The 16,076-nt window shown below is 55.5% G+C and overlaps 1 protein-coding gene across 3 annotated transcripts; it reads right to left on the bottom strand.

The window, feature by feature from the left end:
* Positions 1–1,993: 1,993 nt before the first annotated feature.
* Pitx1 (paired-like homeodomain 1) lies at positions 1,994–13,420 on the bottom strand. 3 transcript variants are annotated; one of them, XM_063276016.1, is made up of 4 exons: positions 13,061–13,420; positions 7,693–7,929; positions 5,395–5,627; positions 1,994–3,556 (listed from the first exon to the last, which is right to left on the bottom strand). In XM_063276016.1, the coding sequence occupies exons 2-4, from the start codon at positions 7,859–7,861 to the stop codon at positions 3,011–3,013; spliced, it is 948 nt and encodes a 315-aa protein (XP_063132086.1). In that variant the 5' UTR covers positions 7,862–7,929; positions 13,061–13,420; the 3' UTR covers positions 1,994–3,010.
* Between the last annotated feature and the right edge of the window lie 2,656 nt (positions 13,421–16,076).

The following is a 16,076-nucleotide window of genomic DNA, read 5'->3' as shown; positions in this document are numbered from 1 at the left end:
CAGAAGGGTCGTTCTCTGTTACCCCGTGTTGCCCTTCACTGGATGGCAAGGGACAGCCCAGGGTAGGGGGTAAAAAGTGGGCAGCGGCTTTGAGTTGACTCCACCAAGCACCATGTGAAGCAGTCCTTTTAGGCCTTAGAGACTCACCAGGGAAAGGAGATAAGGACCCTTCCTTAGGGCTCTCTGTGCAGGCGAAGGCATTCAAGAATCAGATGTGTACATAGCATAGGACCTATGCAGGTTCGATAAGTGTTTGTCCTCAATACTAAGGTAGCAGTAGGGTCTCCCATCCCTCTCCCCCGAACAGCCTTGCCTGACCACTCTGCTCAAGGCAGGACTCCCAGTTTTTCCTGTTAACAGCATCAGTGTTCTCTGAGCACTTTGTAATTATATTGTACATGTGTTTACTTGTTTGGGAGAACAGGGCCAGGGCTCCTCCACTGCCCACTCCCTCGCACCAAGAGCAAGAGCAGAGTCAATGCTGAATGTCCCCTCCACATGTCCCTCAGACTGTGACTTTCAGAGTCCATAGTCTTCCCTAGCCCCCCAGGAGTTTATGGCTTTGTGTCAGAGCAGCTGTGGGGCCGGTATGGGCCTTGCACCCCAGTCAGCTCTGTAGCCAGGGCTCAGAAGGGGTCACAATAGGACAACTTCTACCCTCCACCACCTGCTGCTGTCTGGCCTCTGTCCCACAGATTCTCCACCCCGCATGGCTTCCCCTCACCTGGGCTTGGCTTTCAGGTTTCTCTCCGTTTCCCACTTTCTTACAGCCCCACCTCCTAAGTCTCCCTTGCCTCCTGGCCTCGAGTGAGACCAGAACCCACAGGCCATGGCAGATGTGTGGGGCTGGGGGAGGCGCTCTGTGAATCCAGATGTGATTTTGTTTATGTTTCCAGAGAGAGGGAGCTGGGGACAGTTGCTGCTGGGGGAGGGGTGGCCAGGCTGCAGCCCCCTCCCCTAACCTCCCCTCCCCCTTCCACCTCCCTCAGCTTGTATACCCAGCCCTGGCTATCTTCGAGGCCTACACTGCAAGTTCCATAGCTTCAGGCTGACCTGTCCCCCTAGGAGGGTCTCTCCACAGTTCATCTGAAGGTAGAAAGATGTCTGTCTGGCTTTGGAATCTCAAGGCCTAATTGCTTAGCGTGACCTTGGCCTGGTTAGAGACTCCCAGAGCCTGGGTTCCATCTGCAAAACAGAGCCAGGTTGGTGATGACCTGATTTGAGATTGCTCTTCCTTCATGACTAATCCTGTGGCTGTGCCCATCCCAGCCAGGGCTTGCCTGAGTCCAGCTCCAGGGCAGTGCCAATCTCCACCACAAGGTGAAGCAGAGCGGGAGCCCCTCCTTCCTCCCCCGCAGCAGCTGCAAACATTTTGTTTTGCCATTAGAAGTGACTTACTTAAGGGAAGCAGAATTTTACAGGCAGTTTACAGGCTGGTCTTGTTCAGTAGTTTCCAAAAGCCGGGGGTGGGGGGCAGAGGCGGCCAGCAGCCTCCAGAAGTTGAGATCGAGAAGTGAGAAGTGAGCCCTGGGTGGACACACTTTCTCTCAGAGTCGCATGCCCCTGGCTGGAAGCTAGAGAGTAATTGGGGCGCTAGGAGAACAGGCAGAGGCTAGTCCAGCTAGACTGTGGAACATCCGGTGCCGGAGCTGGGCTCCAAGGAGGATGAGGGGATGAGGCCATGGGAGAACAGGGAGCTCCAGTCCTAAACGGTGCTCAGAGAGTGCACCCCTACGATCTAGGTCATAGGTGTTCTCAACACCCTAGGAATCTGAGGATCAAGCAGGCCCAGCTCGGAGAGTTGGGTTCCTAAGGAGGAGAGGAATCTCCACCAGATTGCCTGTCACTGCAAGAAGGGGCAGGTCAAGAATAGTGTTGGGGAACCCCTGCCACAGGTCTTCCCTCTACCACCCCCAGGGTCAGGGAGACTCCGTTCTCAGTGCGGCGCGCTGGCCTCCCTTTTCAGTTGAATGAAGCAGCCAGGGCTCAGTGGTGCTTAGCACGCTCCGACTATGGTTTTAATAGACGTACATGGACAAGTCGATATAGACAGATTTATAATTCTATACAGTCAGTCCGACATACACAGGGACGCTGTAAACGGGCGCGGGCCAGAGAGCGGGTGTGCAAAGTGGGCGGGGGCCCTGGGGCTGTGGCCCCGCGCTCTCCTGGCTCGACTCTTGCACGGGTGAGCAGTGAGGAAGGGGCTGTTCACTGGGCCACCTCCTGGACCCGTAGTGGAGCAGAGGGCCGGGCTGGCGGCTAAGCTGGGGCTGGGGAACTCAGAGCTGAGCCCTTCCCCTCCTGCTGCGGACTGGCCACGGCCAGCTGCGGCTCAGTGGCCTGAAGTGTGCGGCTCCAGAGCTCAGGGCTGCTGGGCTCTTCTGGCATCCCGAGGCCTTAGGCTAATCCGGCACACCGGATCCCCATCAGCGCTGTCATCCCCAGCCAGGCTCAAGCTCCAACAGTGATCCGCGCTGCATGCACTCGGACGGCCCAGGCTAGGAGAGGGTGCCTCGGGTTTTTGATCGGGTGAACGATCCCAGGGCCTCCAGGCTCCCTACATTCAGTTCACGGGTTGAGGCGCTCCGGCAGGGACGAACGGCGTCTTCTCCGAGCCACTTTGGCGCTGGCTTCCCCCACGCCACATCCCCTTGGTGTAGTGGACAGTTGGGGGTCGAGGGTTCGAACGCACCACCTGCGCCATCGCCAGGGACATTGCAACTCACCCCCACCCCCAGCATTTTTCTCCGATGTCCTTTTTTTAAAATTTTTTTATTTTTTTTGCTTTCTCTCCCCCACCCCCTCCCTTGGCTTGATTTTTTTCCCTTTTTTATTCATTGGGGGCAGAGCGGGGTCCGGAAAAGCAAACACAAAACCAACCTGGAGGCAGGGTGGGGAGGAAGGGGCTGCGCAGAGGTGAGGTCCCAGGTGCTGCGAGCGCCCCGTGTGCTCCGCGCGCTCCCGCTGCGCCTTGCCGGCCGGCGGCCCCGGGGACCCGGCGGGGCGGTCAGCTGTTATACTGGCAGGCGTTGAGGCCCGACGCTGGACCCTGCAGACCGCCGTAGCCAAACGAGGAGTGCTGCTTGGACTTGAGCCGCAGGCTGGCGAGGCTCGAGTTGCACGTGTCCCGGTAGACGCTGTAGGGCGAGGCGGGGGTGCCGTAGGGGCAGGCGCCCGGCGACATGGCCGAGTTGAGCGAGGAGCCCGTGAGGTTGTTGATGTTGTTGAGGCCCGAGTTGGGCATGCCGGGCACGGAGCCCGGGCCCATGCTGGATGGCATGGTCATGGAAGAGATGGAGCTGGGGGCCGAGAACATGGACTGAGAGGATAGCGGACTCATGGAGTTGAAGAAGGTAAAGCTCTTGGTGGACAGCGGCGCCGGTGCCAAGCTCTTGGCGGCCCAGTTGTTGTAGGAGTAGCCGGCGGCGGCGTACACGTCCTCGTAGGGCTGCACCAAGCCGCTGAACTGCGGCACGTAGCCGCCCTTGCACAGGTCCAACTGCTGGTTCCGCTCCCTCTTGCGCCACTTGGCTCGCCGGTTCTTGAACCAGACCTGGGGAAGCCAGCGGGAGAAACGTCAGGGCCACGGTGGTGGCCGGGAAGGACCCTCATCCCCGACCTGAGACTCTGTAGCCCCCTCTCCTAACATCCCGCCTTTTCTTCAGCCTCTGCCGAGTTTTTCCGTAATGGTTCCCTTCCCGTCTCCAGAAAATAGGAGCCCTCTCCCTTTTCCCCAGCTTTTTAAAAATTCTCTTCCCCGAGTTAAATTTATTTTCTTTTCTGACTCAGATTCTCTTTTGTTTGAACAAATATTCGTTTTCTTCCCCTCCCTCAACCTGTCTTCTTTCTGTCATCTCCTTCCAAATGGGGCACCACTACCCTCTTCTTAATAGTTCAATCCGATTTTTTCTCTCTCAAACACAAAAAGTATTTTTCTTCCCCGAAACTGACCGTCTCCGACTTTTCAGACGAGTTTCGTTGTTCAAATATTTTATTTTCATCCGTATTTATAATATTTAATAGTTTTCCTCCTGCCCAAAATGTAAAATTTTGTTCACTTCTTGACTATCTAAACTCGTTTGTTTTTCCTTTATTTCTTGTCCCCGTTTTATTCTTTTCTAAATATTTAATTTATCCCTTCTTTCCAGATCTCTGACCCCCACTGTTTCCCTTAAATAGTTGATCCTTTCTTTTTCTAAACGCTCAACCTCTTTGCTTCCCTTAAATATTTAATTTCTTTCCTGCTGCTTAAATATATCCCAAATACGTTTCTCTGCAAATATTTAATTTCCGTAAGTTTACTAGTTTCTCTCTAGCCTCCACCTCTGTTTTCTCCTACAAAATTTGTTAAGGGCCACTTTTCTCTCCCGACCACGTCCTCCCCAGCTTCCCTGATCTTCCCACCGTTGGCCCCCTGACCTCCTAGCTCGATCTTCAGCCCAGAACCCCTAGACCCCAGCCTTTCCCAGGCCCTGATTCTGTCTACTCAACCCCACACCATCCCTACCCCCATAAACCTCGGCAGGATTAGTGAGCTCAGAATTACAGGGTGAGGGTCTGCGCCCAGGGTCCCACTGGGTCAGACCAACCTCACCGGGGAGGGCTGAAGGTTGGGCTTGTGGCAGGGGCTCTGTGCATCAGGTGGGACTTTGGTCTGGCCCGAGGAGTGCTCCCAGTGTCTGATTAAATATTTGCCCACCCAGGGAAGAAACGATTTCCTTCCTACGCCTGTAGGAACGTGTAGCATTTGCTGGAAACTGGGGGAGGTGCCAGAATACAGTACGGCCTTGGGTCTGGGACCTTACGTCTGAAAAGTGTAGTGGGAGGGCCACTCGCTACCAGTGTCCCTGCTCCACATGACCCCCAGACCTACAGTGGGAAGGGGCATTGGGCAAAGGTCCAGCTAGTACCTGGCTGACTGTCCAGGAAAGATGGCGAGTATTCCAAAAACAGATTGGAGAAGGTAAACTCAGAATGAGATCACAGCTCCAAGAAGTTTGAGATACCCCACTCAAACACCTTTTCGGGCCTCTCTGGGGCACTCAGGCACGAACTGCCTTTCCCTTTCATTTTCCAGGGGTTGAAGGCTTAGAGCTCCCGAGGTCCTTAGCGGCAGAGAATCCTCTGCCCAATCTCTGGCTCTGAGTAACTCCGGTATCTGACAGAGTTCCGGGGGCAGGGACGGGGTCTTCCGACAGGGGCTTGCAGTAGCTCCTGCGGGTCAGGTAAAAGGGCTCAGAAAGTAGCAGCCCAGTGACCTGGCTGACGCGGGTGGCTGGTTGGGGCCTAAAGTGGGGTCTCTTATGAAAAGAGGGGAGGTTCGCGAGGTCAGAGTTAAGTCTAAGCTACCGAGTGCCAGCCGGCAGCCCTCTGCATGCGCTCCACGCTCACCCGCACTCGCGGCTCAGTGAGGTTGGTCCACACCGCGATCTCCTCTCTCATGCTCATGTCCGGGTAGCGGTTCCTTTGGAACGTGGCCTCCAGCTCTTGCAACTGCTGGCTTGTGAAGTGAGTGCGTTGACGCCGCTGTTTCTTCTTCTTGGCTGGGTCTTCCGCGCTGCCGCAGCCAGCGCTGCCCGCGCCGCCATCCTCAGGCACCTTGGCCTCTCCACCGCGCTCCTTGTCTGCAGCAGGTAGGAACAGGCGCGAGTCACCTCAAGCTAACACTATTGCACCCGGTCCCGGCTCCACCGAAGCGCCTGCCGTTAGCGGTGGCTGCCCTCCCTTCATCCAGGGGCCCTGGGAACTGTTCCCCACTGGAAAGGGAGGGCCGGGTGCAGGTCCTCAGTAAGTAACCCTAGGTCTGGCGTGCCACGGAAAAGAGCCTGGGCGCCTCAGCCGGGCCTGGGCTCCCGGCTAGGTAGGGCCTGCTCATGCAGCCTGCGCTAGCTGCGGCCCTGCTGAGACTCTTACAAGTCTAAATCTGAGCAGAGACCCCAGCTTTTCTGAACTAGTATCTGAACTTTCCAGTTGAAACCAGCAGATCTGTGGGGTAAGAGCCTGTGGTAGCCTGAAACGTAGTTCTTGCCAGAGCTGGGTCAGAGCCGCAACTTAGCTGGGTTTCCAGTCTTAATGGCCTCAGATTCCGAGGTCTAGAAAACCCACCGTTTACACCCTAGACAGACATATTCTGTCTAAGTGACCCGGGCCTCTCTCTCTCTTTAAAGCTACACAAGATGCACGCAGTAACAAACAAACATGAAGCAAAGAAACTGCAAAACAAAACGGAAACCTAGAAAGGCTCGGAGTTCTCTACCTAAAACCAGAACGGGTGCACAAACCCTCAGTGAGGCGGACAGAACCAGAACAAATGTAAATCAAGAAGTCAAAAGCGGTTGGTGTGAGCGCACCCCTAACTAAATACACAACTGAATGTGTGCAAGCTTCAGTCAGATGGACATTTCTCTGGGAAAAAGAACCTACACATTGTTGCAGATAAATTTTAGACTCCCTCACACAGACACTTGTAGTACCTTTCAAACCCCAGAGAAATACATTACAGCTAGGCGAATTAAATTCACAAAATAAAACCGCTACAAATGGATTTTTGAGGGGAAAAAAAACCTCAGAGAAATGCGCCATTTTGAATTGACTTTTAAAAAAATCCAAGTATCTTGCGGCATGTAAGTTTTTTTCTCTTCTAATTTCAGAGAAATGTTCCTAGTGTATTATTTCAAAGGGAAGCACAGTTAGAATTGTTAATTTATCCCTGTAGACGTGATTTGAAAATCAATCTATAACTATAGTCTTTTTTTTTAAAAACAAACACCACGCTTAGAACTTTTGAAAACAAAACCACAGTCAAAGCTTTGTTTTCTAACACCCGCTCGGGGAAAGTCACTTAGAGATGCAAAACAGAAACAAATACAGTTTAAATAAATGTGGAAGAGACACCCAAGGCCCAGCCGGCCGGCCGGCAGCCAGGACCCCGCACGGCTGCAGCTCCAAGACAGGACAGGCCTGTTAAACAGCTATGGCCGAAGCCGCCCAATCTCGGGCCCAGCTCATGATATTGGGGTTTTCGTTTCGTTTCGTTTCGTCTTTTTAAAGGCAGCTGGTGTTGGGGGGTTTGTGGAGTCTGAGTCCAGAGCCCTCCCTGGCTGGACGGTGGCTCGGAGCTAGGGCGTCCACGTGGGCTGGGATCTCTCTTGCAGCAGGGTTCTGCCCGCTCTGCCGGAGTCAGGCCGGGCGCGCCTCCTAGTCCGCTGGCTCTCCTGTCCCCCGAGCTCTCGGCTTTACGGACCCCTCTCTTCTAGCCTGCTCTGTGCCCCCACCTCTCCTTTAGGATCCTGTCCTCCATCTGTCAAGGTGTCTGTCTCACTCCGTCTCTTTGGCCACCCTTCTATTCCCTATGCATTGGCTTCTCTCCCTAAGCCCCAGCGGCTCCTCGGCGACCAGCTAGGGAAAACACAACTTTTTCCTCCTGCCTGCTATCCGCTCCTGCTCCAGAGGGGCTATCAATCCCACTCAGGGCTTGGCGTGTGGGGACTGTTTGGAAGTGGCTTCGCGTGTGCGTTGCAAACGCGTGTGTAAATTTCCGCGTTCACCGTCAGGTCGAGACCAAGGGAAAAAAGAAAGCTCCTCGCTGCCGAGACGCAGAGGGGACCCGGCTGCCTGCCAAGCTGCCCGGTGCGTGCGGAGGCTGGATGCACTCCGAGGGTGGGGAGTCGGGGCGGGGGGCGCTCTTACCTGGCAGATCGGCGTCGGATGACTCGCTGGCTGAGTTCTCCAGCGGCTCCCGGGGGTCGGCGGTGCGGGCCAGGTGGAAGCTGGGCCCCATGTCGTGTGGCGGCGGTGGCGGTGGCCGCAGCCCCTCCGGTAGCCTCTCCAGGCTCATGCCTCCCTTGAAGGCGTCCATGGAGGTGGGGACCGCAAAGGGCGCTCCAGGAGCCGGAGCTGGGAGCGCCCGGCCACCCGGGCTGCGACCTGTTGGGGACAAGAGAGCGGCGCCTAAGCGGCTGCCCCCCAGGGCTGCCCGCGCCCACAGCGACGACGCCCGCGCTCCATCGATCTCTCGGGGCTGCAGGACGGGGCTCAGGGCTCGAGGCTGCGCCACGCGCTCCCGCCGCTCCGGCCTCAGCTGCCCGGCAGGCCCGGGTCCCAGTCCCGATTCGAGGCCGGTTTCTAAGGCTCGGGTCGGAGCCCGCAGAGTCTGTCTGAAAACGACAGTGCGCGCCGCCAGGTTCCAGCAGTCCCTGCGCCAGGGGTGGTGGGTGGGGTGGGCCTCGGTGGGAGGGGGCTGGGAGAGAAGGAGGGAGGGCGCGAGCGAGTGAGCGAGCGAGGGAGCGGGCGCGGGCGGAATCCAGCCCCGAGCCGCCCGCGCCGCGCCCTCTCCGCCGTTCTCCCTCCCTCTCTCCCTCCCTCCCGGCCTCGCCCGCGCCCTCCCCCTCCGCAGCCACCTTCCCGCCGCTTCACCCCCCCCCTTCTCCCGCGGCCTCACCGCGCCTCTCCCTCCTTCCCCGGTGACACACCGACGTCTCCCTCAGCCGCACAAAAGAAACGCATCTGGCCAGCAAGCCCCGGGCGGCTGGTGCCCACCTTGGGGCCCCAAGTGACTTGTTTCACTGAGAGTCAACTCCTGTCTGGGCTGCCTCGAAGTCCCCGGCCGCTGGCGAGAACAGCTTAAGATGAGTGAAGGTTCGCCGAGCAGGATCACTCTGTGACGGCGCCTCAGAGCCAGCGTCAGGGCAGTGGCAGAGCCGGGGCCAGTTCCCTGTTGCCGCAGCTCCCAGCAGTGTCCTCGAGGGGCAGCCTGCCGGCCCCTCCTTCCCCAGTCGCTTCTCCCAGGAACTCCGGGCCGGCTGAATGACAGCAGCCTGCGAGCTCTAATGGGCCCCGGATGCTGTCTTCTAATTAGTTTGGACACTCTCCCCTAAGGCTGCTCTCAGGCCTTCCTCTCTGCACCGCAGTCAATTTTCCGGGATTCGGATAGAGATGATGACTTCTAATCAGACGAAACGTTTCTGTTGGCTCTAGGCCGTGTCGAGTCGGGCTGGAGACCCCAAAAACCCAGCCAGGCCCGTGGTTGCCTTTCTATCTCCCCCTTTGTTTTGCACCTCCAATGATCAGGTCTTTGGCAGCCGCCAGGTTAGGCCTTGCCAGCCTCTGCCCTCCTTTAGGGTAACTTTGCTCCAGCAGGGGCCTGCTCTCTTAATTCTCACGGTTTCAGCATAGGCCTGGTAGACCAGGTGACTGATGTCTCACAACCCTGGGCTAGGAGCCCAGGAAGCCTTTGCTTTCTAAAGTCTCCAACGCACTGCTAGGAAACCAGTAGCACCAGAGGCGCCCCCTCCCCGCCCCCCAAGCAAAGACTTTACCCTCTAGGCTCACAAGAGTGGTCCCCTCCTTAGGTCCTCACGCTGCAATGAAGTTTGTCCAAGGATTTTATCCAACAATTGTTAACTGGCCCAGGGACCTCAGCGTCTTGAGTAAACAGGTCACAACTGAGGTGGCCCTGACCTGCCTCTGTAGCCACGGGAGGACCCCTACGCTGTCCCTGGGTCTCACCTGCAGATCTCTCCCCTGAACCAGCCACTGATAGGGTGGGAGCCCTGGGACTGAAGCCTAGGGGAGAAGCACCTCCCTGTTCTCCAGGCTCAGTGCCCAGAGCCCAAGACATCTTCTCCTGTAGTCATTTCTTGGATTGGCTATGCAGGTGGGTTGCTGGTGGGGACATCCAAGGTGGTCGGTCCTCCCAGCTTTACCACTACCAAAGGAAAGTAGCTGGACCCTGAGCTGGGTTCCTTGGTGAGAATTGTGGGGGCAAGGACTGTGTCTCGTACTGCCTTGGCCTTGCTTCAAGGTGCCCAGCTACTTAGGGCCTGGCCCATCGCAGGAGGCAGAATCAGGGCAAAGGTGGAGGAAGGATGCTTCCCAGTGAGTTGACTTAGGCCCAGGCACTCTTGATTTCTCCTTGCAAGTGGAGATCACTAGGTTGAAATTAGCTTGACCACGGGAGCGGTGCACTGGGAGTACAGCAGTTCCCTCAGCCCTGCTTTCAATGCACCAAAGCAGCAAGTGCCTCCTTTCAAAGAGATACCTAGGTGCTGCGGTTGGCCCATGCTACCTCAGTCAGAGAGCAGCCCTGACCACACAAGGATGGCATTGTGCACGTGTACATCTGGACCCAAGAAGCTGTATACGGGTAGACACACACATGTGCTGTTTGGTGTCCAATTGGATAGCATGGGATAGGAGGTAGGTTCTAAGTCCATCAAGTCAGATCAAGGTGGGAGAGCATGTAGTACACTTCAGATGGGGACACAGGAATGGGGAAGTTAGGTCCTACAAGGACTATGTGGCACCACTTGCTCCTTGGTCAGAAAAACATCCATAGTTCACGTCGTCATTGTATTAATACATCATCAGTGTATTAATGTAGTTATTAAGCCACCGCTGCATGCCCCTCTGGGCCCAAGCCTCTTGTACTACTCCTGGTAGACACAGCAGTCCTTTTATTTGGAGATCTCAAGACTTGCTGTGTGGAATAGAGTGGTCTTCAGATCCTTTCAGATACTCTTTCTGCTGTCCTCACAGACTTTGAGTCCCTCAAAGAAGCCCGAAGTCCCCACCGTGGGGACTGTCAGAGCACCATGTTTTTCAATAGTACAAATGATCACAGGGGTTGGGGGGCGGGGGTGGGAGGACCAACAAGAGGCTGTGCCCTGACCCTGGGCATGTTGAAGAATGAGACTTGTATAAGCTCTGGGCTCTTCCGCAGCCCCCCTCCCCCCTCACCCACTGTCTTAGTCTAAGCAGGGGCTTCCGGTATGTGCATGCGCTTGCACACGGGTAGAAAAGCTACAATCTTTCTGGGGCCGAGACTCATGAGCAGTCCCCTTCATTTTTGATGCGTGGCTTGGACGGGCTTTGACCTCCGACTGAATCCAGTTCTCCTGTTCAACGTGGGAGTCAGCCTCCTCCAGACCACTTTGAGACAGGGCAGGAGGGGTGGAGGGAAGGGGTCTTACTGAAGCAGGTCAGTCACAATTCTATTCCACTGCCCTCCCCACCTGCGCAGAGTACGCACGCACGCACGAGCTATTTCTCTGGCCTTCAAGAAACCCCCCAGAGACTGTGATCTGGAGGAGCCTGCATTGTTGTGGGAGTTGGAGGAGACAGCCCAAGGACCCGGGCTGATCTGGGCTTACTCAAAACAGAATCTGGCAAAAAGAATGGTTTAGTAATTTAATTCCTGAGAAGGCCGAGAGGAGGGCTTTCATGGGGGCCATCCTATGTCCCTATCTGGGTATGCTGCCCTAAAATCGGTACTCCTAGAATCAAGGGATTTTAGGGAAAAGGAAGAAATGTGCTATGACTTGCCCCCAGGGCTATCTGTGACTCTCTGGGACATTCCAACCCTAAGCCTCTTAGGCTGTGGAGAAGTTCAAACTAGAAAACCCAGTTTTTGGAGTGCATCAGGGACCACCTACCTCTTTCTACCCCATCTAATACCCCCTCCCCAATAAAAGCTCTCTCTCTTTTTTCTATACAAGCAATTACAGACATCTAATGCCCAGGTGGAAATAGGATCAAACTTGGAGGATTCTGTCAGTTTCCCAGAAGGTTGCAGCCAATCGAAGTTTCTCTGAGGGGCAGGGATGTATGGCAATCCTGACTGCCAGGTAGGACAGCAGTGGCCATGGGGTACAATGGAAGCATAGGGCTTGTCTCTCTCCATGGCTGATATGGTCTGTGATTCTCCAGGCCAGTTTTCACCAAGTCTGCCACCATGTTTTCTGACTCCAGAGAGCGCTGAGCTAAGGAAATATAGGACGGCTAAGATAGGGTAGCGTTTATCACTTCGCTGTAGAGTGGAGGACCCGCTTTTCCACTCTTCCTAGGGCTGCTTTCTCCGGAGAAGGGTGCTGGAAGCCTGTCTCAGAAAGTTATCTATTGCCCCTGTGGAAGGAGCGGCCTCAGATCCCACTTTTTCCTCTCTGCTGGAGCCACCAAGGCCCAAAACCACAAGGGAATGGGCAGGAGCGGGGAGTGTTCTCCCAGGATACCCTGCTGCGGGCAGTTTGTGTCTTTATCCTAGACCCGGCCGGTCCTAGTCCTCCCATCACTCACACGTGGACAACCTGGGGATTTCTCAGCTTGCGGAGATGCTAGGATAACACCTAAACCTTCGTTTCTCATAAATTTGTGTTCAATATATGTATTTTAGATTTTGGAGAACTTCTATATCGGAAACTCTTGGGACCCAGGATTTCAGCCTGAGATTCCCTCTACAGCGATCAGAGGTGAGCCTCGCGGGAGGGCCCCCCCACCCCCCGGGGCTTTGCCTCAGCTCAATCCCAGACCTCAGTGTTGGAGACTGGACAATTTCAGAATTTGAAGACCCGGTTCTAGAGAAACGGTTGTGTGCTCAGAGGTTCTGTGTCAACAACCAAACCCAGGAGATAGCCTTGGGAAAGACTTTATTGGACTTTATGAAAAGTGTTTGGGTTTTCTCTTAGGGGAAGCAAAAGCCGGAACTGTGTTACTGGGAACAGGCTGCTGTGGGCTGGGACATCACTGACGGCAGGACATGGTCCAGGGTGAAGAAGCGGGGACTTTGGCTGCTGTCTACTGTTTTTTGGCGGCATTGCTGCCTAACGAACTAACGAATGAACGAAGCAGTTTCGTTTGGGGAAAATACCCTTGTGACGCGAAGCTATGCCCCAAGTCCTTAGCCATTCCCAGGGGCCAGCGTTTCCATTTGCGGTGGGGCCCCATTCCTGGACGCGGTGGCTGCCAGCCGGCTCACGGGCCACTGTGTTCCGTAGGCCCTCATGTCCTGCACTGCCAGAGGCTTCCAGGGTTGCGCCTTTGCTGTGCCTGAGACCGTGCACCGGACACAATTGTCCTCTGGGGGGTGTGGGGCGGAGGCACAGAGTGGGCCCACCCGTAGGTGAGTTAGCATTCGGTGATGGCGTGATCCACCCGGGCTGCAGGAACCAGTTGCTCGTGCTGCCTCGATGGCGCACGCTGAAGCCAACAAGCACTGGACTTGGCTTCCTCCCTGCCTACGCCTGCGAGACCCCTCGCCCCAGCCCGGCGTCTCTTACCGTACCAGGGCAGCTCTGTGTCTGAGGCTGGTCGGCTCCGGGCTCGCCCGCCGCGGACTCCGGCTCAGGTGGCCGCCGGCTCTGCTCTGCGCGCAGTGTGGGTCTCCGCCGGTTCGTTACATCCCAACGCGCAAGGTCGGGGCTGCCTCGGTTCAACCCGCTCCTCCCGCCGCCGCCCGTCGCCCGTCGCCCGCGGGGAAGGCGGGGACACCGGCTGGGGAGGCGGGAATGGGGGGGGTGGGGAGAAGCGAAGCGCTCGCCTGGACCCAAGGGGAGGGGGCGGCGCGGAGTCCCACGGGTGTGGGACCGGGGCCTTTCTCCCCGCGCAGGAGACGTCGGTGCAGCTCACCGCCACAGTCGGGGCTGGAGAGGTTGCCCAGGACTGCATACATAGGGAGGGGCTCAACCGTGGGCTGCCTGAGATGCCTTGGGTCCCACTGGCCCAGCATACTTTCTCCAGGGGCGCAGTTTCCCACCCCACATTCGAGGGACTTATCTGCTTTTGGTTTAGTGTGGGTCTGGCCAGAGTTTCCCCGGATCCTGTCAGGTGAAGCCGGCTCTACCATTTCCCACTTTTCTGCTCAGCTTGAGGAGTGTTTTCGTCACAGACTTGCTATCCACAGAAGATTGAGGACAAACTTCGGAGTTTCTGTGTGCAGGGGTTGGGTGTGCTAGGGGACAGCCTCTGTACCTGCCTTGCTTGAGGGATTCCTTCCTCCTCAAAGCGCTGGGCTTCTGAGACTTGGCTTGACCGACTACAGAGAGCAGGCCCTCCTGCAGCCTTTTGTCCTGCTCCTTCACCTGAACCCCCTTCCGTGGTCATCCTGATGTGGGTTGGGAAGCAGAGAGGCTCTGCGAATCTGTAGGCCTGGTCTTGACTAGCGGCCTTTGGGAGATGACCAGAATTTGGGCAAACTGGTAGTTAGCCCTTCACACACTCACAACCCAATGGGTGCCCGAGTGGTGAGTGGTGCTCTGGGGCTAGAAGAAGAACCTTCTATTCGGGATAGGGGTGGGGGAGGGGGAACAATCAACTGAAACCCCTGCTTCCTCCGCTTCCAGACCTAGCTTGTCCCTTCGGCTGGTCAGCCTGTGAGATTAGAGGCGAATCAGGCTGTGCCTGAGACTCCGAGCAATCCAGGCTGGCCTCCAACTTCCTGGAGCATCAGATCGAGGGCGGCTGATTCGGCTGATTCGTTGTAAGGTGCTGGGAGATGGCTGTGCATTAAAGTTTCATGAGGTGCCGTCAAAGGCGGCGCCTGCCTGCCTAGTTCTAGCCGACAGCTGCTGTGGTGGATGCCCGACTCTGTGTCTGCTCTGGTACTGATCGGTACCTTTAGGACCACCTTGCCTAGGAACTGGGAGACCCAAGACCCAGGCTAGCTGAGGTCTGGGAGGTTAGATACCCAGCTAGAATGATGAAGAGAAACTTCACAATCTCCATCTACTCGAAGAGTGGGTTTGAGGAGCTCTCACTGGCTTCAAAGGGTTAAGAACGCTGGTCACCAGTACTCACTTGCGCTGCCTGGTAGAAAAGCTATTCCCTACCCTTGAGCCTCTGGTCCCCCTCTCCAATGTCTCTTGAGTCTTCCTCACTGGTTTATGGTAAAAATGGCCTTCTTACCTAATCACCAGCTGCCCAAGTGTACCGGCATCTTTTAGCATAAACTCGAAAGAGTGAATCCTTACTGAAGGACACGCAGGCTCCTGGTTGGGGTGGCATTCTCTCTGACTAGAGTAGGAAATCACAGTGTTCTATTCTCAGGCCCTGGTGATTTTCTCGGTTTTGTTACCAGCTGATGACTCCACGGCATGGGAGATTCTCTGCATACCCTTGTTCACTGACTGCTTCCACCCCTCCCCAACCCCTCACCCCCGACCCACAACTTCCTCTAGTTGCAGCAATTGGTCAGACTTGGAATCTTTACTCTAGCTGTGTAGCTTTAGGGAAGCCGTAGACCTCTTACCTTCAGTTTTCCCATCTGCGAAATGGGGAGATGAGAGTTCTTCATTTTAAGAAATTATCGGATAGAATACTGGTGAAGGGCTTGTCTTGAGATGTTTGAGCAGACAGCTGAATGTTCTTGGTAGCATCCATGGGACACTTTGTTCTCGTTCCTTCTTTCCTCAGGGGACTCAGGGGGTCACTGTGTTTGATTAAGGTAGGGATGGACCCCTTTTCTGAAGTTAACCTGCTTCCTGGCCTTGGTTACTACTGGGAAGTTTCTCTATAGGACAACTGGGCAGACGAGTGGGATGGGGGTGACCAGAAATCCCAAAAGCCCTTGGTGAACCTGGATGGGTCAAAACATATCTTTTCCTAATGTTATTTTCTCATCTCCTAAAAAAGAGTGTTTCACATGCTCCCTTTGGGTCCTGGCATCACAGGCTGCCTATAGTTCTTGACCTCCAGGTGCATCATGGGAAAGGCCAGCTGGACTGTCTGACAGATTGACTCTGGCATACTTTTTAATAGAAGCTTGTCTTTTAGTACAAGACTCTGAGGGGGATTTATCACATGGGCTCATAGCAAGGCAAAGACACGCCGTCTTTGGGATCCCTTGAGCTGCGTTTCTTATCTCAACACCTAGTGAAAGCGAGGAGAATTTATTTTTCTTTCACAACTCTGACTGCTGTACTTTTTGAAATTAATATTTGTGTAATGATTGAGTCAAACTTGGTGTAGCTCCCTCGCAGCAGAGCCCGAGTCTCTCCTGCTACCCATCTGGGTGGTGGAGGGGATTGGCGGGGGTACAGCTTGCATGCCCTCTTTTGAATTGACCATTTGGTGAAGAAAAGTGGCTCAGGATTGTGGTTGGTAGACTACCACAGGAAGGGTTTAGTGGTCACCTTCCTCCAAAAATCCATTCATAATAATTAGTGATGTCCATGATGGTGGTGATCACAACGTTAAATAAAAATGCTTTCTAAAGAAACTGTTGTCCTCGTGGGTCCTTAGGGGGGAGTCCCTCAAGGTGATCTGCAGGCACTGGCTCTGTTGAGAGAGCCAGAGTCTATCAG

Source organism: Rattus norvegicus, chromosome 17 (assembly GCF_036323735.1).
Source record: "Rattus norvegicus strain BN/NHsdMcwi chromosome 17, GRCr8, whole genome shotgun sequence".
NCBI lineage: Eukaryota > Metazoa > Chordata > Mammalia > Rodentia > Muridae > Rattus > Rattus norvegicus.
The sequence above is the reverse complement of the archived record's forward strand: the minus strand, read 5'-3'. Positions and strand labels throughout refer to the sequence as shown.

Excerpts from the sequence above, each read along its gene's own strand:
- Pitx1 (XM_063276016.1), bottom strand. The coding sequence starts at position 7,861 with ATGGACGCCTTCAAGGGAGGCATGAGCCTGGAGAGGCTACCGGAGGGG. Across the intron at positions 5,628-7,692 it reads ATCCGACGCCGATCTGCCAG|ACAAGGAGCGCGGTGGAGAG; the intron begins GTAAGAGCGCCC and ends TACCTGCTGCAG. Across the intron at positions 3,557-5,394 it reads TCACTGAGCCGCGAGTGCGG|GTCTGGTTCAAGAACCGGCG; the intron begins GTGAGCGTGGAG and ends TGGCTTCCCCAG.